At 40.8% G+C, this 23,397-nt stretch overlaps 3 protein-coding genes across 8 annotated transcripts in view; 1 reads left to right on the forward strand and 2 right to left on the reverse strand.

Moving 5' to 3' along the window:
- Nucleotides 1-23,397, reverse strand: part of phrf1 (PHD and ring finger domains 1) — a 75,889-nt gene that overhangs the window by 51,068 nt on the left and 1,424 nt on the right. The window contains exons 1-20 of one of the 5 annotated variants that reach the window (XM_025055931.1): nt 22,821-23,351; nt 22,042-22,175; nt 21,836-21,949; nt 20,814-21,019; nt 20,092-20,175; nt 19,665-19,798; nt 19,465-19,556; nt 18,753-18,931; nt 18,432-18,555; nt 18,217-18,326; nt 17,603-17,799; nt 17,257-17,379; nt 16,810-16,964; nt 14,366-16,205; nt 12,778-14,276; nt 12,576-12,652; nt 11,892-12,035; nt 11,667-11,795; nt 9,412-9,496; nt 1,272-1,380 (exon numbers count right to left, since the gene is read on the reverse strand). In XM_025055931.1, coding sequence (XP_024911699.1) covers nt 1,292-1,380; nt 9,412-9,496; nt 11,667-11,795; nt 11,892-12,035; nt 12,576-12,652; nt 12,778-14,276; nt 14,366-16,205; nt 16,810-16,964; nt 17,257-17,379; nt 17,603-17,799; nt 18,217-18,326; nt 18,432-18,555; nt 18,753-18,931; nt 19,465-19,556; nt 19,665-19,798; nt 20,092-20,175; nt 20,814-21,019; nt 21,836-21,949; nt 22,042-22,117 — 5,457 coding nt within the window. In that variant the 5' untranslated portion in view covers nt 22,118-22,175; nt 22,821-23,351 and the 3' untranslated portion in view covers nt 1,272-1,291. Of the gene's footprint in view, nt 1-1,271; nt 1,381-9,411; nt 9,497-9,584; nt 11,580-11,666; nt 11,796-11,891; nt 12,036-12,575; nt 12,653-12,777; nt 14,277-14,365; nt 16,206-16,809; nt 16,965-17,256; nt 17,380-17,602; nt 17,800-18,216; nt 18,327-18,431; nt 18,556-18,752; nt 18,932-19,464; nt 19,557-19,664; nt 19,799-20,091; nt 20,176-20,813; nt 21,020-21,835; nt 21,950-22,041; nt 22,176-22,820; nt 23,352-23,397 lie in introns of those variants that run through there. The other 4 variants (XM_025055932.1, XM_017033180.2, XM_008312341.3 and 1 more) reach the window with 4 other exon arrangements.
- Nucleotides 7-953, reverse strand: LOC103380394 (achaete-scute homolog 1b-like). The gene has a single exon (XM_025055938.1). It carries the CDS (start codon nt 923-925, stop codon nt 314-316), a length of 612 nt encoding a protein of 203 aa, XP_024911706.1. The 5' UTR covers nt 926-953; the 3' UTR covers nt 7-313.
- On the forward strand, nt 4,279-8,527 carry irf7 (interferon regulatory factor 7). Of its 2 annotated transcripts, none has more exons than XM_008312343.3 (10): nt 4,279-4,424; nt 4,582-4,735; nt 5,217-5,388; nt 5,484-5,584; nt 5,730-5,781; nt 5,865-5,981; nt 6,204-6,382; nt 7,259-7,460; nt 7,556-7,671; nt 7,770-8,527. In XM_008312343.3, exons 1-10 carry the CDS (start codon nt 4,417-4,419, stop codon nt 7,941-7,943), a joined length of 1,275 nt encoding a protein of 424 aa, XP_008310565.2. In that variant the 5' UTR covers nt 4,279-4,416; the 3' UTR covers nt 7,944-8,527.

Below are 23,397 nucleotides of genomic sequence, written 5' to 3' on the forward strand. Positions count from 1 at the left end.
TTTCCCTCTCTCCCTCTCTTTCTCTCCGCTCTACACTCTCACTGTGTCTGTCTCACGTTTGCTTTGCTCCTGCACGAGCAGCCCTAACCCCGAGGGTGTATGGGGGAGGCAACAGCTCACACCCCGGGTCTGAGAGCGAGACTGATGTAACGCCTTCATCAAGTCTTTGTCAGGCGTTTCTGAGAGAAGTCAGCTGATTTTTACGCACAGGAGCCACCGCTGCTGTTGCTGCTGCTGTTGCTGCTGCTGATGTTGCTGCTGCTGATGTTGCTGCTGCTGATGTTGCTGCTGCGCGCCTTTGACGCCGTCAGTCTCAGTACCTGTCGAACCAGGTGGTGAAGTCCAAAAGTTCCTGTTCCTCGGAGCTCAGAGGCTCGTAGCTGCCTTCATCTGACGAGTATGTGGAGTGAGGCGACTCGGGGTCGGCAGAGTAGCTGTTGGACAGCGTCGGGGACGGCAGTCCGCACTGAAAAGCGGCGGAAACCGCGTCGTGTTCGTCCAGAAGTTGCTGCAGAGCCCTGATGTACTCCACCGCGGACCTCAGAGTCTCCACCTTGCTCATCTTCTTGTTTGCGGCGCCGTTGGGCACATGCTGACGCAGCGTCTGGAAGCCCATGTTCACCTGCTTAACCCGGTTCCTCTCCCTTTCATTGCGGCGGGCCACGGCCACTGGCTGCTGCTGAGGGATGGAGTAGCCGAGGCCGTTGAAGCTGAGGCGCCGCTTGCAGCGCAGCAGTTCCGGGGAGCTGGAGCGCTGTCTCTTCAGCACCTTGGCTTTGCTTTGGAAACCGACGGTGCCGGCGTCCTGGTGCGCACTCGGGTCGGTGCAGTCCTGTGCCGGTGCGTGCAGACTAATGGCCGCGCGTCTTTCAGTAAGTCCAAAGGTGAATGCAGTCTGCGTGGTAGTGATGGTTGTAGTTTCCATCTCGATGACAGCGGGCTGGTGAAGTGATGGATGTCAGAGAGGGGGGTGAGTGCGGACCCAAAACAGTGGTGGCACAAGAAGAGCGCGTTGCTTGGCAGTGTACAGCTCTCGTGTCCTTCGCGTGGGGACCGTGTGGCCAACTCTAGTCAAAGTCTCTCCTCACTGCTTTTCTCCACGAGCCGATCTGACCCAAACTTTGGCAGCACTCCTCTTTTTCAACACGCGCCCCCCAACACACACCTCACCCAGCCCTTTCTGGGAGACGCACGCTTCGTGGCGAGGCCCCGCCCCCGTTCTGTGATTCTCCTGCACGTCCACTCCCCCACCGGGTGAGGCGCGTGGCTCGGGGAGCTCAATAAACAATCCCTAGCTTTCAGAGCGCCCGGAGCACGCGTTCGGCTCATTTACATTCCAATGTGCCCAACCTGAAGGCCTATTGGTGGATTCAAACAGCTCTGCAACCGTGCGACAAGAGAGAAAAAGGAGGGGAGCGACAAAAAGAACTTTAAAAAGAGAGAGAATTGTAGAAAAAAAGAATGGTTCAGCTGTTTGGAATACCTTTTGAATTTGACAATGTTTGTAACCTCTGGCAAGACATTTCATTATCAGTCCCGGTTCCTCCTCCTTCCATCTTTCTCCCCTGGCTCTTTACCACCACAAATACCAAAGACGCTCTCTCCTGTATCCAGGCTACAGCTCTGCTCTGTTTCAATAAAGAGCAACGAGACTCCGGGCACAAAACTTTGAAGACCGTGACTACAGACCGATACTAATGACAAGGCATTACATTAACGACACATAAACCCAACACGCACCTTCGTACAAATGTCATGTATTTTCTCCATAATCCTAAACTGTTGAATGTGTTTAGTTCGTTTGGTTGAGCACAAAACACAGGCGCGAGAACGCAGCGTTCAGCACCACAGTCGACTGGACAGTTAAACAACACGTCACCGTCCACTGGTGTTGAAGCTGTGGTGGTTTGTTTCCAAGTTTAAACTGAGATTTAGTTGTAATTTCCTGTCAAGGTCAGTCCCTGCTCGGTGTGACAAACTTTTTAAGAGAAATCGTGAGTTGAGATCCGTTACATGGTAAAGACTAGACCCGAAAACTTTAGACTATAGCGACCTCTGGTGGCCTTAAAGAAAACTGTCTTCTCCGTGTTACTAATTTAACAGCAATAGTCCGCAGAGGGAGTTTTTACACCAGAATCCCTGCGCTGACGAAATACAATCAGGGATAGGAAAGCAGGTGGAATCGAGCTAGAAACCTTTGGTACAACAAGCGTGTATGTTGGACAGAAATAGAGAAATATTAGTTTGTAGAGTGTGTTACGTTCATTTGGACATACGAAACTTTATTTGTCCCAATATTTCCCGGTTAATGTTAAAAATGTTAAAACTACCGGAATTAACCGAGAGGTTCACGTTGTCCTGAACGTGATGGATGTGTATGGATTGTTTTCATGATTCTCTGATTGTGTGTGTAAATTCTCCATTTCTTCTGTTTAGAGTCGTGTCCTGTCAACAGCAGAGGGCGCTAGTAAATCGGATTGCCTTAGCAATAGAATGGGGCAGTCAATAAAAGCAATTCGTAATAATTGGGGTCTGGGGGGCGTACTTAAACAGGCAGTGACACAGTAATGCCTGTCTACAGTGCTCTTGGTCTTTTTTTCTAACCGTCAATAATGACATTATTATTATAACATTCCAAAAAATCCCAAAAAATTGTCATCAGAATGTTCTGCCAATTCACACATAAATATGTGTTTATTTACTCTACATTACGGACCAAACCACCAAAGTAACAATTTAACCCTTTGAAGGAGAATGACAGTTACTAGATCACAAATGGGAAAACCCCCCACATTCAATAATCCATTCATTATAGTGTGAACTGGACAGATCAAAATGTACTCATTTCTAAATTGTTGCATTGCATTATGTTGAGACTATGTTTATGAAACAAAAAAAAATGGGGCATGTAAGTGAAAACTGCAATAGGCAAAAACTGGAACCCCCCAACAAGGCCCAATGTCACTAATCTGTCTTAGTCGTGTCTTCTTTTTCTTCTTCTTCTTTTTTTTTTTTTTTTTTTTTTGCTTGTGGCTATTTAAGTCCCCAGAATCCTAGCCGTGGTAAAACAAAGAAAAAAATCCCACAACCTGAGCTGCCACACGTGCCATTCTAAGTTAGCATTTTTTCCAGTCAAGGCCAAGGGTGCGGCTGTAAATAGCAACCACCATCAACACCCAGAAACTCCTGTGAAACAACCACAACTTCTGGTGTATTTTAAGGCACTTGTAATTTTGGTCTATGTGTCCATGATAAGAGGGAGATATGAATGAACGGTGGCTCTGCAAAGAGATAATATTTAAAAGGAGTAGCACGCACTGTGAATCACAGCATAAAATGGGATGTGAATCTTTCGGTCAGGTCTGTCAACAACCCGCCTCCCTCCGTCCTTCATGGCCGCAGAGGCCACTCTTGAAAAGCAAGATTTGCTCCATTATTGAGGAAAAAGGAACCGCCGCAACAAAGCTTGTATCGCTTCTCTATTCAAACATATACTCTACGCACATACAGTACACACAGCGTTCACTTCAAGGGTCTGTGGCCGACAGTTTCTAAACCAAAGAGCGTCATGGTATTCATTGTGAGTAAGGAATTCCAGAGCATGCATAAGGAAGTTTAAAAAGGTAACAAGTGAAAAAAAAGCAGAAGCAAGTGTTATTAATATACGTATCTAGAACTTAGGTGACCGAAACAAAGGGGGATCTCCCTTGCACTCTCACCCACTGTATGGTTATAAATATTCTTTATCAAACGCAAAATAAATCCCACACCTGCAGTATTCCGACTGTTTCTTTGGTTGATTTAACTGCCAACAATTTTCCGAGACTGTAGTTTCACAGGAGGTGATGTTTTAATGCTCAAAACTTACAGGCAGAAAGTACAATGTAAATGGTCTGCACTACAAGTATATAGTTTGGTAGCTTCCAAATTAAAGTTAAATACAGTGATCACTAATCATCATTGGGGCCCACCTTGAAAACCCACAACACTTAGGTAGGCCACACCTCCTTCCCAACCTGGTTGACATACCCCACAATTTTGAAAAACAACAACAACAACAACAACAACAACAGACTTTCTTATAAATGCAGGGCTCAAATGACTGGAACACACATATGAAGCCTGCATTTATTTATTAATAAAAATGTCAACTTTTGATTTTTAAATTTACAAATGAAATGTTTATTTAAACACCTTTATTGTGTGATCACGAAATACTTTCACTTTACCTCCCGGATTTTGAAAGTAAAACCCCTTAACTTCTACCGAAGTACTCCCTTCCTACGTCACCAGAGGGCGTCTCTGTTGCTTTGTCATACGTGGTCATACACACCGAGAGATTATAAACGCCTTCAAGTTCTGTGGGGAGGCAGAACTACAGATAGACTGACGGCGGACTCACACACCTGCTGAGACATGCAGAGGTATGGAGAGAGAGAGACCGTGTTCTACGTGTTATGGAGTTATTCCGTTTAAATCATGTCAATCTTTATTTATTCTGTCTGCCGGTGATGGCCGCCTTCCTTCCCTTTCTGCCTTGTTGTTTGGAATAACACTGATCTGTGTCATGTTTCTCCTCAGCCCCCCGAAGCCACAGTTTGCCAGCTGGCTGCTGAGACAGTTGGAGACAGGACAGTACTCTGGACTGTGCTATGTGGGTCACAACCGGTTCAGAGTTCCCTGGAAGCACAACTCGAGGAAGGACTGCAGGGATGAAGATTGTGAAATATTTCGGGTAAGTCTTTTTGGCCTTTGGACCTTTCCACCTGCCGATGACAGGTTTATGGCTGTGTTGACGTCACACCGAGGTTACTGGAATTAGATTGTATTGTTTCCTGATTTGCGAAACAAAGAATGTAAAATGAAGTGTTTTTGCAGCTGTGCCAAGAGTTTCTCGCTGTAAGAGTCCTGGTTTATTCAAAGGTAGACAAAAGTACTACAACTTTAACTGTAGCCAGCAAGCAGAAGTACGATTAATCAATTGAATACTTATCTATGATTTTTAAAAATAGAAATTAAACAGATGAAGAAGTCTGTTTAGCACTTTGTTAGCTTGTATGTGCTTTCCCACTGCACAGTTGTCACAACAAAAGATAATAAAAAATGTCATAAAGATATAATCTGAAACAAAAATACTAAAATATAACTGTTTACAGTGTTTTGATGAGTAAACACAATGTTATGTACAAGCCTGATACTCGGTGTGTGGTTCATAGGCGTGGGCGGTTGCAAGTGGCAAAATAAACGAGTTCCCCAATGACAAAGCACGCTGGAAAACCAACTTCCGATGCGCCCTGAACAACCTGTCTGTGCGTTTCAAGAAGGTGGAGGATAATTCCAAGAACTCCGACGACCCGCACAAAATCTACGAAATCACTAACGCCAATGGTGAGCTAGATATTGATAATGTAATGAGTTGCCTTCTCTTTAAAAATCCTTTGCAGTTGGTGTTTTTGAACTAATGCAGGTTTTGGCTTGTGCAGGTAGACAGGAAGTTCTGCCCAATGAAAAGGCTCCGGAGGATTTGATGGCGACTTTAGACATCTACAGTTCTCCTACAGAGTACTTCCCCACAGGAGCTGAGGTGCAGTGTTGCCTAAAGCCAACTTTCACTTCTGTTTATTTATTTATTATGCAAGAGGACCATTTCTGCAAATATTTGGCCTTTGTGGTTTTGTCAAATATATGCAGTATTTTCCGTGATGTCTTGATATTCTCCTCCTGAACAGCCCTATCTGGTCCACAATTTTACAGCATTGGATCTGGAAAACCAACCTGCAGGTAAACTGCCTGATGTCGTGCCACGTGTTGGCTGAAAATGGTAAATGATAGCAATGAACCTAAAATGTTTTTATCGTCTTCAGAGGAGCCACAGTGGGCAGATAACTACTGCCAGCCCAACCCAGCTGTCATTGAATGTTACCCTGCAGCAGCTGAGATCCATCCACCAGCTGCTCCACAGCAGCAGTCTTACTGTGAAGGTGACAGTCACCAGAACTCCACAAAAAATAAAAAATGGACTCATACTGCAGTATAAACTAAGAGATTCTGAACAACTTTTGAACTTTTGTCATTTTAGACACAAAAAAAAAATAAAAAATAAAAAATAAAAAAAAATATATATATATATATATATATATATATATTTAATCTTTTGTGTTTGTTTTTTTAAACAGTCAGTACTCAACCTGTCTTCAATTCAGCTATACAGCCAACTATCCGCGACCTGGAGATCTCCATCTTCTACAGAAAGAAAGAGATGCTCAAGACCACAGTGAGAACTTCTCGTCTCCAGCTCCACTACCAGCACCAGGATCCTAACCTCAATGACACCTATCACCTGTGTTTCCCCACTACTGACGGTCTGCTCGACCACAAACAGGTACAAAGTGCTGACAGTGTTATTTGTCACAACCTTAATTCATTCATCATCATCTCCTGACCTTTCTTTAACTTTTAAAGTCAAGTTAAGTCAATTTTATTTGCATAGCTCAAATATAAAAAAACAAATAGCAACTTCACACTTAAAAAAAAAAGTAAAAAAGTAAACATGATAGCAGTCATCACGTCTGCCTTGCACATTTGCCTCACATACAGAAGGTCCTGGGTTTGAGTCCCAAAGGAAAAACGTACTTAATGGCGCCTCCTGTGGCAATCTGTATTCGCTGCAAAGACTCACACTGAAATTTCCCCATCGTGGGACAAATATGGGACTTTTTAAAAAAAAAAAAAAAACAGAATATAATACAGATGTAACTGAAAACCAAATTTAATCACACACTGAGTAAGCACTTTGTCAACAGTGAGGGAGAGAGGGGCGGAGCTAAAGAAAACTCCCTTTTATCAGTAAGGTTCAGTGTCAGCCATCTGCCTCAGCAAAGAGAGGAAGGAGGAAATGGTGGAGACAGCAATACTTAACTAAAACAGTTCTATTGTGCAAAAATTTAAATTAAAAAACTGTAAAGTCCATTGCAGTAAGTCCAAATAAGTTTTGGGAGTTTGAGCTATACAAATCAAATTGACTTTATTTAAATTATTCAACATAATGCCTTCCATTACAATGACATTCTATTATTGCTATCACAGAAGCACTCATTCACTTGTAATGTTAACATCAACTTTGTAGTCCTGTAGGAGAGTGAACACTAATAAATGCTCAGAAATATTCATTTCCTGCCTATATGTTTATTTTTACCAAGTATACCTTTTCCCTGAGTCTGAAATTAACTCTCAACTAACCATCAATCGTTTGGCTTAGATCGACTTCACAAACAAAATTCTGAGCAGCATCCAGAGAGGTTTACTCCTGGAGGTCCAGGAAACTGGCATCTATGCATGGAGGCAGGACCGGTGCCATGTGTTTGCCAGCACCAGTGATCCCAGTGTTGCTCACCCAAACCCGAGAAAACTGCCCCAGAACACTGTGGAGGAACTGCTGAATTTTGAGACATTTGTCAAAGGTCGGTGTGGCTCTTCACTCTCTGTTCTATATGCTTCGACAGCATCAGCATCACACGTATGACGTCATGCCTTTTATTTTGTTCCTGTGCTGAAGAACTGAAAAGTTTTAAGGAGAACAACGGCAGCTCCCCTCGCTATACCATTAACATGTGCTTTGGAGAGAAGTTCCCTGACGGAAAACCTTTGGAGAAAAAACTAATCGTGGTCAAGGTACACACACACACACACACACACACACAAACACATAGGGTTTGGCTTCACCTTCTTTGCAGTTCTACCTTCTAATCTCTCAACTGGCTCATTTTTAGGTGGTTCCCTTGATATGTCAATATTTTCACGAGCTGGCCCAGATGGAGGGCGCCTCGTCTCTTCACAGCACCAACGTCAGTCTGCAGATTTCGCACAACAGCCTCTATGATCTCATCAACTCTGCCTTCGAGCTGCCAGCACCTGACGAAACAGTACAGGCTTTCCTACATTAGATCTCTTTACTTCCCTCTAAAGGCAACGACAGCTGCAGTCGATGGAAGCCACGAAATGTACCGCATCTTGTTCACTCTTCAGTTCAAACTAGGTCGGTTTCGGACGGGCTGCATACTAAGTGAGAATTTACTGATACATTTTTTAAATAGTATTTACCCCTTACTAAGACAGAAGTGTAAAGACGTGGGGAAGATAAGCAGCCAGAGGTTTGTACTGTCTGCTGAGGAGTGGAATAATTTCTTCAAGTGCCTTGATTATTTATTCATTACTTTTGTCTTATCACCTTGGGTGGGAGAAAACAGTGTCATCACTACTAAAAAGGAATGTCATCAATGCTAAACTGGACTGTTACTGTACTGTATTTATAGCAAGCAGGATTAATTCCATTTTTGATTTCAGTAAATATCACAATAATGGATAAATGCATGCCACCATATCTTATCCTATATACTGTATTTATAGTCTGACATTGTGTGTCATTAAGCTGTTTACTGTGTGTTAATGTCCTAGTTGATTTTCTCTGTACTCTCCTGGTTCTAAACTTTCTATTATTGGATTTTAAATAAATGGATTTAATCTAAAATGGTTTTTGAATTCATTCACACTAATGGCAATATTTACATTACACATTACCTTTGGAGCTGAAATCAGGCGTACTATGAAGAGGTTCAAGGATGTCCATTACAGTGAGTGTAAAAGTGTGTAAAAAGTGTAAAAGTAAAACAAATCAAAAAAGATGGCTGATCTTGACATTTGTTTGTGGATTTCTAGAGACACAGTAAAAAAAAATTAAACTAAGTTTTATTACTGTTGAAGTGGAAGACAAAGGCATATCATCTGAAGAGACTATAATGTCAGGTGATCCTCTCTTAGCTTTAAGAACCACCACCACTCAGTCAAGTCTTTGTCTTCAGGACATTGCTGGAGTTTGACAACCTGTCTATTTTCATCAGGCTGCATTGATAAATACGATTTTATGTTGTCTGCGTAAAAAAGGAAGTTGATATAATGCTTTCTAAGAATTAAAATAAATTAGATAGATTAGAGCACTGAGCCTTGAGGTATTCCTTTATGACTTCCGTGTGACTACTGGCACTATCACTGATATGAACACACTGTACAATTTTCATAACAGTTTACAATGATCAATAGTATGAAGCCTGCTAACACTAACTTTTAATAGCACCAGTATTGATGTCCATTATCTGTGGTCCTGATAAAACTGACACAGGTTCAACTTTTTATTTTTATCTTTACTAAAGGTCAGGAAAATACACCACTGGAGTTTGAGTTAACTATCGGTCACTGGCAGGAAAACTGAATGGAGTGATTCTAACGTTTCAAATAACCTTTTAAAACCAGTCATTAATGCCCTTAATCAGATCATAAAGTACCAGAAACAACTTATCTCTTAAATGTATTAATTTTCACTAATATTTATAAAAGAATTTTGAGCAAGACTCGTACCTTTTCGGTAATTCTGGGAGGCTGGTGACGTTTTGTGAAAGGATTTCCACCGAGGATCTACTGTATGCAAATACACATGCTGCCCCTAATGAAACAGAAAATGAAACAGAAAGTTTTTTTTTATTTTTTTTTTTATTTTTTTTTTTATTTTTTTTTTTATTTTTTTTTTTATTTTTTTTTATTTTTTTGGCACAAAACATTTTTACATTTTCTACAATGAAGCCAGAGGTGGAAAGTGTGTGACGTAGATGTCGATTTCAGTAGAACAAGTGTATCAAAAAACAAAAACAGATTTCAAGAAAAACTCCATTATTTTCAACTTGCCCCGGACTTCCTGTGTGTATGTGTGCCATCTATATCAAGCTTATTTAATATAATCATTGAAACATGGAAGAAACTTAACGGAGGCTTCTTTTAAATACAAAACAAAACAAAAAAAACATTTTAAACAAGAAACATCTGTCATTTTAAACAGGCAACGTGGATGAAATAATCAAAATGTATCAAAACTATTATTTACAATTAAATCTAAAATTGATATTTTCCATTCCCGATACATTTTCTACAAAATTTGCATAAGTGGTTTTAAATAAATTATGCAAAAACTGCATACTCTACCGAAACCTAATAAAACAAAAGGACTTTGCTACCATTACCTCCGAAAAAAAAAAGAATCCACAGCGCATCTTCCAGATACGTCTGTAGATAAGAACCTGGTTTCACAATCCACGGCTGGGTCTTTGGGGATTTGCCCCTTTGAGGCATCATCTCAGTTCTTGGAAGTGAGAAATTCAAGTACAGGATGTTAGTGATGACCAAAATTTGTCCCCAGAAATTCCATCAGGGACAGAGAGGTCAGAATGTCCCATCTTGACAGGAGTGACACCAGGCCAGACTGAGGCCACACTGGTTTTAACATGGACATTTGTGCTGCTGGATGTCGAGCTTTGAATTGGATTGAAAACAGTAAAGGACGATGCAGCAACAGCTGATGTGTGGCACAAAAGCTGCGCACAATTCACAGCCAGGCAGAGAGACATATTATTCTACAGTTTCTTTATCAACACCGTTATCTTCAGTGCTGACTTGTAGATGATGACAGGAACCATAAGACAGTTATGCAAGCATATTATTTTGTTTTAAACACATTATGTGATGTGTTTTTACAAAATAACACCATAAGTCTAATTTGGACAGTCAGGCTTCTACTGCACATCTTGCAGAAACAATTGGTAAAAGATTTTTGTAATGTGTAAACACTTACCTTTGTACTTTTTAAAAGATTTATGATAAAAGAGCTTTATTTTATCTTCAAAAATGTATTTGATTTAAAAAAATATTCTAATTATTATTTTTGAATGAAACATTGTCACAGGAGTCACTCTTGTCTTCATGTTGCAAAATGTAGGTTTTTAAAGTAAGGGCAAATATTCCAGTTTAATAAATACTGAATATGTGTATTGTATATCCATCATCTGATATAATTATTAGAGGTTTTGGGGAAAATGTGATTAAGAGCAGGGACCTAAGGTCCATAGGTTAATTGTACCAGGCCTCAGAGAAAAAAAATATTAATTTACTTCCAGAATGCGGTATTTTCCATTTACTTTAATCTAAAGTCTGGCTGTGATACTAACAAAATAAAGTCTAAAAGATGTTTTATTTTGAAAATGCTATCCTTAACATCCTGTAATGACCGTTCAATGATCTCCACAAACACCCCCTGTCTGCTGTATTGGCCAGTACCAGCTGACCAGTCCTTGGAACCAAAAAGTGCCGGGACCGCTGGTTTACAGCATTTTATACAACAGCAGCTGATTTGGGTCCAATATTCTGGTGTCTCTCACTGGTCTTGTGAGCTACAGCTTAAAACTGAAATTTTCTGGTGTGGCACATTTTGTTTTTATGAAATACAGTAAACCATCTGTGTTAATACCAAAAGCAAAGCCTGCTCATGCTTGGCATGTGTCCAGTGTGGCCCGCAGTCCTGGTGTCTAATTGTTTTGAGGGCTGTCAGAGACTTTCATGGGCTCAGTGTGAACTTCCGCTGTGTTCCCTGAGTCCTCTCCTTTCCTATGTTTCCTAGCGTGTTTGTATTTGTCCACATATGCTTTGACTAAATTACCCACCTTTAATGGGTTAATCTCACCGCTCTTGCTGTGACATACCTGACAAATAGGAACGCAGAAAAAACATTTTCAGAAAAAAAAAATGAACGAGATCAGGTTCTGAATTTTTTTCTATGTGGAACCCACCTTTTGAACAGCTTTGCGTAAAATCTCTTTGTATTCTTCTTTGTTGATGTCCCTCTTCTGGTAGAAAGGTTTGATGGCAAGCTTCACTTCTTCTACAGCTCGCTCCTGCATGTGCAGCTTCTTCAAATACTGTCAAGATGAATGAGACGTCATTCATGGCAAGTTTAGGATTCTGCTTTCATTTACTGCAGTTTAATACAATAACATGTACTGCTGAAAACTCACATTTGCCTTGTCATTCACGTTCACATCCACCTCCCCTGCCTCCTCCTGTCCAGTGACTGTTGAACCCTGTGGATGGAGGCTGACGGATCTAGAGGAGGTACGTTTGATTCCATCTTTTCTTTTTTTCACTATTTTAGCCATCTCCTGTGAATGGTGAAAGTTTGGGAATTTGGGGGGGAAAAAAAAAATCAAGCTAGTTCCTCACAACTCTTGGCAAAAGATAATAATTTAACCAACAGCTAATTGACACCAGATGTCGGACGTGTAGTAACATGAGAACAATTTTACAATGTTACCCTGTTGACAATTTGAAAAGCAATTTATTAACTGGCACCACAACCAACCACTGGCAAAAAAAAAGTCATTGTATGTGTGTCTTTTTTCATTATTATTGCATTTTACATTGAAGATAAGCTTTAAAAAATGTCATTCAAATAAATTTAAACAGCATCTCGGACAATAGAGTGTTTAGTTTCGTTTCCCTGGAAAGACCGGCACAACACAAGTTTCAGTTTCCACACGTGACGTTGGCATCACAACACATTTCCCTTCTGAAGACATACACTGCCTCCCAAAGGACATCATATGTCACTACACCACATGTTGACTAATGTAATGGCAAGGATTTTGAAGTTTCAAAAAGTATGAGAGGAAAATTGAACTGTGCAGTGAAAGTAGTTTTACCTGAGTGGACGACAGCACCGTGGAGCCAGGTTTGCGAACTCCTTCCTGCCTTCGCTTCAGCTTATACATGGCCACTTCTGTAGTGGGCAGACACAAAGATGTTTGAATGAAACCCTGCTTTTTACACATCATCTCCTCTTAGCTGTAGCTACCTACAGAAATTGAATGTTAATAGTTGTGCTGGTCTGGCAGGACCACTTACTGCTTGCAGGCTTCTCTGGTTGAGAGGCCTCAGGCTCCTGTATATTCCAGGTTACCCTCTTCACCTGATTCTTTGATTTAGCTCCAGCTAGAGCCGGCACCTGCTCCCCCCCAGCCACATTCTGCTCCCCGGCCACATTCTGCTTCTCTGCCTTTTTCTCCTTTTTGACACATCCACTGCTGGCCTCTGTGAACTCCGACTTCACATAGTCCAGGTTGTCCAGCATCACACCAACATTAAAGTCATCATCAGAGTCAGAGTCTTGCTGAAACTCCTGCTTCAAAGGGACAGTTGTCCACGCAGAGCTTGACTGTTCTTCTGCGACCGTTGATCCTGAGGGAGACTGAGAGGCTGCGTCCTGACAACAGTTCACAGCCGGTGTAACTACAGTATGCAAGGGTTGATGGCCTGATTTGGGTGAACTGGGCTCTGACTTGATTGTTATTTCACAAGCCTCCACCATGATCTCAGATGTTTCTGTCTTTATACGTTCTTGCTTCATTCCCTCCAGTTCAGTTTCTGGCAGAGAACAAAAGTCCATGGCTTCTTTTTTAATTGGTTTAATCATAGGAATATCTACAAACCAATCAAAAGAAGTGTCTTCTTTTTTTATTTCTTTTAGGAGCTTCATTTCTGTTGTGGGTTCAACATCTGCACTGAGGCTTGTTCTCTCCTTTTTTAGTGTACAGGAGGAGGTAGGTGATTGGAATCGATGTTTGTTGCCTTTTTCCGCATTTCTGTCTGTGACAGCGTGCTTCATGCCGTCCTCTTTTTTAATGTCTTTCAGCTCAGTTTTCCCTTTAGCCCGCGCAACACAGGACCCTGAGGAGTTTTGTGAACTCTTGGATGACTCCACTTTACTCTTTTTGTCTTCAACAGAAACTTTAGTTCCAGCTTGGTTTTTTTTACTGTTCTGAAGCTGTGTTGTTTTTCCAGAGGATGAACAGTGCACTTCTGGAGTTTCCTGTAAACTTCGAGATGATCCAGGCACTTCGTACTTTTTCTCCTTGTTGGAGCCTTTAAGAGCGTCATTTCCTTTTTTCCTCTCCTGTTCCTGTAGTTCCGGTTTAGCAGATGAAACAGTGGACTCAGTGGATTTCTTCTGTAAACTTTTGAGTGAAGATGTGCCCTCTGTTTTCCTCTCTCTTGAGCTGGATCTAGACTTGTGCCTTTTTCTGTCCCTTGATTTAAACTCTTCATTGTCTCTGCCAGAGAGAGAGGACTTTTGTTTGACACACGTGGGATCCGTCTTCCTTTCCCTGGATCTTGATCTAGATCTCGATCTGGACCGAGAATTTGAAGGGGAACGTTCACGTTTGGTGTTTTTTAATCTTGATGAAGACCTTGACCTGGAACTTGACTTCGACCGAGAGCGTCCGCGTCTACTGTCTTTGCGTCCTCTGTTGTGATCACTTCTTCTCTCATCAGTTCTCTCCTTGCTTTTTTCTCTGTGCTTTTTCTTCATTGAACGCTCTCTACTACTGGAACGGGAGATGGACCTAAAATCCAGTAGAAGCGGACAAAAAAAAACCATAAGTCAGGAAAATATTACACATTGAACAAATAGTGGACAGTGTTACACGTTTACCTGGATTGCTTCTTGTCCTTGGACCAGGAACGAGATCTCTGCCTTTTTTTGCCACTTCTGCTCTGGGAGTCAGAGCTCTGTGAAGAAGAACGTGCTCTCCTCCTCCTCTCTCTGGATCTTGATCTTCGCAAACTCTTTTCTTTGTCCTTTTTATTTTTTCGCCTTTCTTCCTGTTCAGATTTGTAATCATCTTCCACTCTGCTTCGCTCATTCTCAGAGCTGCATAGTTGTTCCTTGGTAGCTCTGGAGGTTTTCTGCTTCTGGGCCAAATCTCTTTTTGGAGATTTGGAAAAGGATTTAGAGTCTTTGGAATCCACCCTTGGTGTATTGGTAGTGGAAGAACAGCCAGTGTCTGGAGTTCCATTCTTACAGGTGGAGGAAGACCTGCCATGTGTGCGCTCCTCCCGTAGAGTCTTTTCAGTTTTTAAAGGACCTTGACTGTGACGAGCAGCTGGTGTCAGATCAAAAGGCTCTGATTTTAAACGTGTGTTATTGCTTTCAACATACCCATCTTCTTCTGCTTTGTCTAGATCAGGCTCTTCTTTAAATACTCTGTTATTAAAGGTTTGTTTCTCAACTTTAATGCCTTCTAAAACAGTGTCTTTCTCAATCTTAACTCGCCTCTCTGAGCCTGTGGACTCGTATGGTACAGTTCCCAGAACACTAGCTCTGCTCATTGGTTCCTGCGACACCTCGACCTCCACCGCTTCTATTTTAACATGAACCATGTTTTCTTTCTTTGGAACAAAATCTTCCTTATTTTCTACGCTGGGAGCCCATCTCCCAAGTGTGGCACTCTGGGAAAACTCATCTTGTGTTGAGGTTTCAGTTTCACTGTCAGAGTTACTCGAGTTAGACAAAGTGGGATCAAAGGGATCGTAGATATTGCTAGTGTCTTGTTCCTTATTAATAAGTGCACGTGACGCTAGGAGCATTTGCTTATCCCTGTGCAGCTGCCTTTTCTTTGCCTCATCCTCCTTCTTTTTCCAGTGTTTTTCCACATCGTCTTCTCTAGCAGGCGATGACGCAGTATTTACCTGTCTTGAATGCCAGGAGTTCCCACTGGAGTTGATGCGAAAGCTCACGGAAGAAGTAGAGGAGGAAAGCGACGAATACCGAGGTTGACCAGTGTTTGAACCAGTAGAGGAGGAGGAAGAAGAAAAAGAGTAAGAAAAGGCTGGTGAAGAGCTGGCTTCCCCAGGTCTATGTCTTGCAGCTTGACCATCAAACTTGCCCTTCTGCTGGTCTATACCTTGCTGTCTGCTATTATCTCCAGCAAGGCTGTTGATGCCCATAACAGGCTGGCCATGGCTAGTACTGGTACAGGTAGAATTGTTTCTGCTACAGTGTTTGTTTCTGCCATCTTGACCAGTGCCAACACTGGTTTCCCTTTTTAGTTTTGGTATCCTAGGTAACACTGATACGTCCACCCATGTAGGCTTCACTGATGCTTTTGTTGGTTGGATCTGTGTTGCAGACGGTTTCCTGCTTTTTGAGTTGGTGGCAAGGGTGGTGTTGATGGAAGAGGATGGAGTTTCTCTTGTGGCTCTGACTAGACTGCCCCCATGAACACCATTAGATGGGGTGAGTCTGTTGGGGCATTGTGGCTGCAGACTTGAGTGACCACCGGGTGGAAAATCAGCAAACGGAGGAGAGTGAACATTAGATGCTGTGGAGGAAGTCAGTGAAGGTACATGAGTGGAACTTGAAGGTCTGTTAATGGAGTTATGAGAAGATCCTGGAAGGTCTCCGTCTCCAGTGATTGGTGACATCTGTGGGTTTAACTGGATGCCAAAGTCTCCAGAAGGTCCACTTATGCTGCCCCCTGGATTTGAAGGAACTGTGGACAGGAGTCAGTGATAAGAGTTGGTGAGAGGAAACTAAAATATAACACTGCTGAAATAGGACAAGAAACAGTTTTATTTCTCACAGTGAACCAATAGGTGGTGGAATACTTTAATTTAACATAATTTTAATTGAATTGGAAGCCGTCATAGCCTAGTCCTTAGCCTCCTGCTAAGACGATCATTAAAAAAAAAAAAAGAAATCATCAGCAGGCTCGCTATGTTACCAATATTGGAAACTGCCTCAATGTTAGATTAGATCGATGTGTTGCAGCAACAAAAAACAAGAAACAAAAAATGATACAAATGGAAATAAAAAAATGCATTTTAAACCAGAATAAAGTTTACAGTGCCAAGGTAGAATAGACAAAAGGTAGATTTAATTAGAATATGAAAAACTAGAAATTATTCAAAGTAAAATTGTCCCTTCTTTGTCCAAAAATGGGAAAATTCAGTCTTTGCAACCGCACATGCTGCCATTGGAGTTGCCATTAAGTATCTAGTTCTTCTGGGAAGAGGAAACCAGGACATTCTGAGTGTAAGGCAGGCGTGACAGCTGTTACACACACACACACTTGTAAATATAAAAAAAAGGCTTACTTGGCTTTGCAGTTTTAAGAGAACCATCCCGGTTAATGACAACATGAGAACTGTCCATCAACAGCATGCTCTGCCCTGAGAGGATACTACCCAGAAGGTCCGGTACTGGAGCGGCCTCGACCACCCCAACTGACCGGGGGACATCCATCCCCCTCCTGGTATAGCATAGCAAACCTTTAATTACATTATTTATATTATAGCATATATCAAGCTAAATGATATATATATATAAAAAAAACATCTGACAATGAAGGTGATATTTAGCTGTAATATACAAGTTCTAATTCGGCAGCCAACCTTGTACTTTGACATAATAAACTAACAAACCCAGATACTAAATGAGAAGTTTAAACTGAGTAATAAATGTAAGCAGTTCCAGCTCTGCATTTTCTTCGACAACACATCAAACCCACGTCTCTACAGGGCAAAGGAAAGAGATGATTGTACCTGGAGATGCTAGCAGTAACAGGCCGCGCTACAGGCTGGTGAGAGCGAAGAGCGGAGCGAGAGATGCCTCGTCTCTTGGCCTCCAACAGTGATGTGGCGTGGTCCTGTTGTTCTTCTTCCTCACTGCATAGAGTCAGTTATAAGAACAGTAATACTACATGGCTACATACAAAAGTGCCAAACTTCCAATGATAAAGAAGCTGTACTGAGCTGTATCGTTTTCTAACGGTGCATATTTTCCTTATTTATTTTTGATCTATTTTCTTTAAAACAGTACTTCACCAGTCAACCCTTTCAAATGGCATTTACTAAACATTTCACGTGACTGATAAAAAAGTTCTCTTACCGTTCCACAAATGGATCCAGGTCAAATGGATCTCCATAGATGGAGAGAGAAGCTGCTCCTATATCTACACGCATACTGCTCAGAGTATGCTCCGACGGTCGGTAGACAGTAGGAAGTGAAGAACTCTTCTTGTCCTTCACAATACCAAGATTACTAGCGATACGGCTGCGAGGACCAGCTGCTTTTTTTGCCACCTTCTGAAAAAAAAATTAAATTAATGCTTTGCCTTTACTGGTAAACACAGAAAATATGTTCTGCAAATTCCAAGCTTGTCAAAATTGGTTGTAAAGTCTAAACAGAACATGTATTTTGGAATTTAAGCTTTGTCTTGCTTCACTCTTAATTCTTGTACCAGAGAATACAGGCTTTACAGTGTGACTTTACTTGGTAATTGTCTGGCATAAAAAGATCTCACGCTGTACCCAATCAAAACATTTCTTCATGAATTACCCTGAAGGTTGCATCACACAAGCAGATAACAAATGTACTACATCAGGTTGGCCAAGACTAAACATTGGCACATTGTGACAAAACAGAGTTTCAATGAAAAAGAAAAACACCTTAAGGACATACAACAAATATTGAAATCCCAGGGTTGTTCATGACATTCTCACCATCTTTTTTCTGGATTTAGTCTTCCTCACTTTTCTCTTCCTCCTCTTCCTCACACCAGATTTACCAGTTTTAGCGTTAGTTTTTTTGTGTGTCACCTTTCTGCGCTTTCCTGAGAAATAAGTAAAAACACACTACCAGTTAGATCTTCATGTCATCTGTCTTTAGATGGCATGTTGTTAATAATAACACTGTTTGGCATATTTAACCATCTTACGGACACGTCTTGTCCCGCCACGAGGTGTCAGGTCCCGTACGTACACGGCCGTGTTGAGCCCAGCCACCACAGCATTAATGGTCTCATCCAGCCACGTGGATTGGATCAAATACGTGGGGGCCAACTGTTAAAAAAAAAAACAACTGAACTCTCAATATGTTCACAACCCTTCATCATAAGCAAAGCACATATATTAGTATATTAGTATGTCCAATGTGCACAACAAACCGTTGAGTAACAAAAGTATTTTATTTTTTTCAGTGGGATGCCAGCTCTTGAAAAAAATAAGCCAATACAGAAGCATCACGCCTCATGCCAAACCTGCGATGAGCGTGCCTGGGAGATGCGATGTCTGTTTACACTGGCTCGGACTCTCTCACTCTGTTGAGTTCGGGCAATAGCTCTGGTAGGACCTGTGGCATGGGGCTGGGGTCGGCGGCGTACACTGGCTCTGGCAGTAGAGGGCAGGCTTTCTGCCTCACTAACTTCAGCAGAATTCCCTGAATCACAAAATTCACAGGACTTTGTGAAAAATAAAGGATGAGTTCTTATCTTGAAATCAAACAAGTCAGCTAAGTATTTAAGTTACATTATTGGATTAAAAGATTAATAAAAAACTGAAACTTTAATTTTAATTAAGAGGAATGAACATTAGTTATTCCCATGACAATCTCAGACTAGATATTTTTCTCATACAAATGTAAACATACGTCATTAAAGGTTAAAAACAAACAATTTTTAAATTTAGCAAGCAATACTGGAAGTCAGTCCAATCTATATCTGGATACAATTAGATAGAAACAATTAGAAACTGTAAAGTCCATTGAGACTAATGTGTAAAATTGACTTGACTAGTTCTGTATTTTACTGTATAATGATAACAATACATTTTGCAATACATTTTTTGTTAAACTTCAACATGTTCGTTGTAATGCGGATCAGAAACCTTAATGTGAAATAGCAATTATCATTAAAAAAATAATGGAGTCAGCAGCCTTCCTATCACTATTTTCATATAACGCAAAATATTTACTTGTATGGAGATTGTTAGCTTCACATTCAGGGCAGAACCATTCCTCTACTGGAACAGAGTCAAGTGGCGGAGTAAGACATTCCATGTGATACCTAAGAAACACAGAGGTTTTAATGGCATTTCAAACGGCTGTTCAAGAATCCACATTGATCTTCATACACCTGTGTAAAAATGTTGCCACACGACATTAGCAGTCTCACCCAGCATCACAGCCATCGCAGAGCAGCAGACGGTCCTCGCGGTCACTGCCCCCACACACCTCGCAGTTGGTCTGCTCCAAGTCCAGATCCACGGTGTCTTCTTGGCCTTCCTTTGCAGGCTTTTGTACTGTGATCTTTATCAAGCAGCCATCATGAACAGCAATGTTAGCATCTTACTGAAGGAATAACACGTAGTTAATGCAGGCATTTGGACACAAGGTGTAAATGATAGAAGAAGTGAGGAGTTTTCTTCATCCTTAGCTTTAGGTGGCACTTGTTCTCTATCTCACCCTCCTGAACTGCCTGCTCTACACAGCAGTCGTTAAGGTGATCAGCTGCACCTGTGCTTCCTTCCATGTGACCACAATGCAGGAGTTGAATGGAGTCTAATTGTACAAGTATTTTAAACAAGCTGAAACAAACTTACCATTTTCAATGTTTTGCCTCCATAACATTTTCTCAGGTAGATGCTATCGAAGGCAATTCGATCTACAGGACACGAGTTGGCATTCTTAGAAATGGAAAACAAAAACACAACAAAAAGTTGGGTTAAAAAAAAATATTTTTAATTATGATCAATAATCTGTGAGTGACAACTATCACTAGTATCTAATTTTTAGGTATAATTTAAGAGCATTATCCACGAGAAGCTTCATTTTTGCAGGCAAGAATGACTCACGGCTCAGCACCATGACAATGTAATTACCTGTCAATCCAACAGTGGCTTCCAGTGCAAGACAGCAAGGACTGTTTAAATGACCCTAATCAAGACTTATTAACACAGACCAAAGCTGCAGAAGTGTTCCCCGAGACAGTATAATGGCATGAGGAAGCCTTGGAATATGTTCCTTTGAGATAAATTGAAATTAAGCAGAAATATCTTGTGGTCAGTTGAGATTGTATCTCAAACGGGGTAGGGAGCATATTCCCAGTCATTAGGATACAAGGGCCGGGGGATTGAGTCAGGTTACTTCATGTCTTACAATTATAGCTTTTGTTTTGATTGACAAAGTAATAATGTTTTTATTCATAATGTATGTTTTATATTTAAAAAAATAAAAAGAGTAGAAGGTTTTCTACAATGTTTTTCCTTGAGCACTTCAACTTGAGCTTTCTACTTAGTTATCAAGTCAGTTCACTCAGACCCACCTTTGCCCATTGAAGGATGCAGTCAAGACAAAAGTAGTGCTGGCAACTCTCTGGTGTTGCGACAGGTTGGCTGCTGAATGAATTGAGGCAGATGGGACAATTTTCGGAGTCCTCATCAGAGCTCATCCCTCCGGGGCCAGCAGAGGTCCCTCCCACAGCACCAACCTCTACCTCAGTGTCTCCATCCTCTTCATCGTCCTCATCATCTAACAAACAGGGGAATGATATCTTACATTGAGTATTTATTGACAACAATACTATTTTACAACAAAATAATCACTTTTAGTACTTTATTTAACCAGCAGTAATTTATGTTGTGATTTGCCAGAGTTTTTACACCCAAATTTAGTGAATACTCAAAATTAGGGAGCATGCATGTGATATCAACAACATCACTAAGGAAATGTCCTGTGGAATTGGTGTACAATGGTTCAAAGGAACCATTCAAACCATTGGAAGTGAGTTCTAGATTCTGCTCTTTACTGATGTTCTTTACAACTTAAACCTCCACATATTTTACCAGAGTAGAAACATGAACATGTTTTTTAAAGTGCGCTATGTAGAAATGCACTATTAAGTAGTACTTTGGTTAGAAATAACAATATAACAGAAAAAAAACATCATCTATCTCTATAGTTGACAGACATTGGTCCAAAATATCTAGGGAAGCAATGACACTGTGTTTTGACTATTTTTTATTTTATTTTTATTTAAGATAAAATGATAAAATTGAAAATAATTATGGGAACATCAAAGTTTTGAGTGTGACATCGATTTATTCCTGAAAGCAAACAAAATAAGACAATTTAATGAACTTATAAAAAAGCTTTAGTGAACCCTATTGACATGATGTAACCATTGAAATAGCAATTATAATATAATGTATTCAATGGTTAATATCATAACCACTGCAATGTAATGCATTATATTAAAATTGAACCAAAACCAGTAGAAAAGAAACAAATGCCAATTTCATCAATATCTCTGCCATCAATACAATAACTTTTAACTATCAGTCTTACCGTCTTCTTTTTCATCCCCTTCTTCTCCGTCATCCTCCTGCTCCTCTCCATCTAGGTGACTGTCATCAGCAGAATCTCCTTCCTCAGACTCTTCTTCAACATCCTCTTCTGAGTCTAAATTGTGAAAGATATACAAACTTTCTGTTGTTGTGTATTCAACACATTGGTCAAGTAATATTCACACAGAAACATATAACAGCAGATACCTGAGATGAGCCACTGTGCAGTTCTTTTTCCTTTGCTGTGACGGATTGGTTCATCTTGGTTATCATCATCATCCATGTCAGGTCACACAATGGAACCACAGACTTTCTTTTACAATTTTCTTTTTTTGGAATCACTGGAAAACAGGACATTTTCAGTCTTTAAAACTTGAATTTTTCTGTTGTAAGCTAAACTATTTTTAAATACAATGCAACTGATATTGCGACACGACAGGAGATACTTCAAATATGTTAAATACGATGTTGAAGTACGTTTTAACACTGCCTTAAGCATACTTAAAGAGTTAACTTTTCCTAATACATGTGAACGACAGGTGAAAGTCGTAAACCAAACCAAAGAGAGCATGTCAGCATGTTTATGTTTGCAGAGAATCGTGTTTCTTTTAATGTAAAGTTCGGTAACCTTCGGAATATGCTAAAGCTACATTTGTACACAAAGCGAGAAACTGGAATAAATAAAGAAAACTTCTCGTGCAAATTAAAGCTTGCCTTCAGTGATAATGTACATTTAAACATTATCGATATGCACACTGACAACTCAGTGGGGCAAAGTGTAAGGCTGCCTCGGCTAAACAACTCACGCTAGCGCTAAATAGTAGCGCTTATATAGGAGGTTAGCATACCTAAGCTAAACATAGCTAACACTAAAAACATGCTCGGCTAAGCTTTGAACTAAAAAAATAGTAAGTGAACAGCTCTAAGAATCACAATGCAATAATTATATATGATTTTTAAGCATTTCCCTGTAAAACCATGCCTACCCTCTCCTGCAGGGCTTGGTGTGCTGAGACTGAATAGTAGTCGCTACGGTTTTTGAGTGACACCACCGGCTGGCTATAGACGGAAATGGCCGAATGCAGTCTGCCGAAGGGACAGCAGACGATTCTCAGTTAAAGGGAGTGTTAAACTAGTCTTTCTTTGCCTGCAGGGGGTGCAAAGTTATAATTTATAATCTTCTTCGGTGTGCTGTAATTTTTTAGCCGAGCACCGTTCTATGTCCCAGGTTGACGCACCCCCAATTTCCCACACTGAAAAAAAAAAACCGCAAAAAGATTCCTTATAAAGGCAACATGTTTAATCAAACTCAAATGACCGTAACACACATAAAACACTCCCACACATGCCCTGCATCTATTTATTGATGAAAATGTCAGCTTCTCATATTACATTTTACAGCGAAAATGTTTATTTACACGTCGTTATAATGCGTGGAAAAATGGGAAAATGCGTGAGTTATGCGTGGGAAAATTCAACTTAAAAAAACACTCCAAACCACCATCACAAGTTTTATCACGCGCACCCCCTAGTGGCAGCTCACCCATCCCACTTGGGAATTCC

This window comes from Cynoglossus semilaevis, chromosome 6 (genome assembly GCF_000523025.1).
Source record: "Cynoglossus semilaevis isolate Cse_v1.0 chromosome 6, Cse_v1.0, whole genome shotgun sequence".
NCBI lineage: Eukaryota > Metazoa > Chordata > Actinopteri > Pleuronectiformes > Cynoglossidae > Cynoglossus > Cynoglossus semilaevis.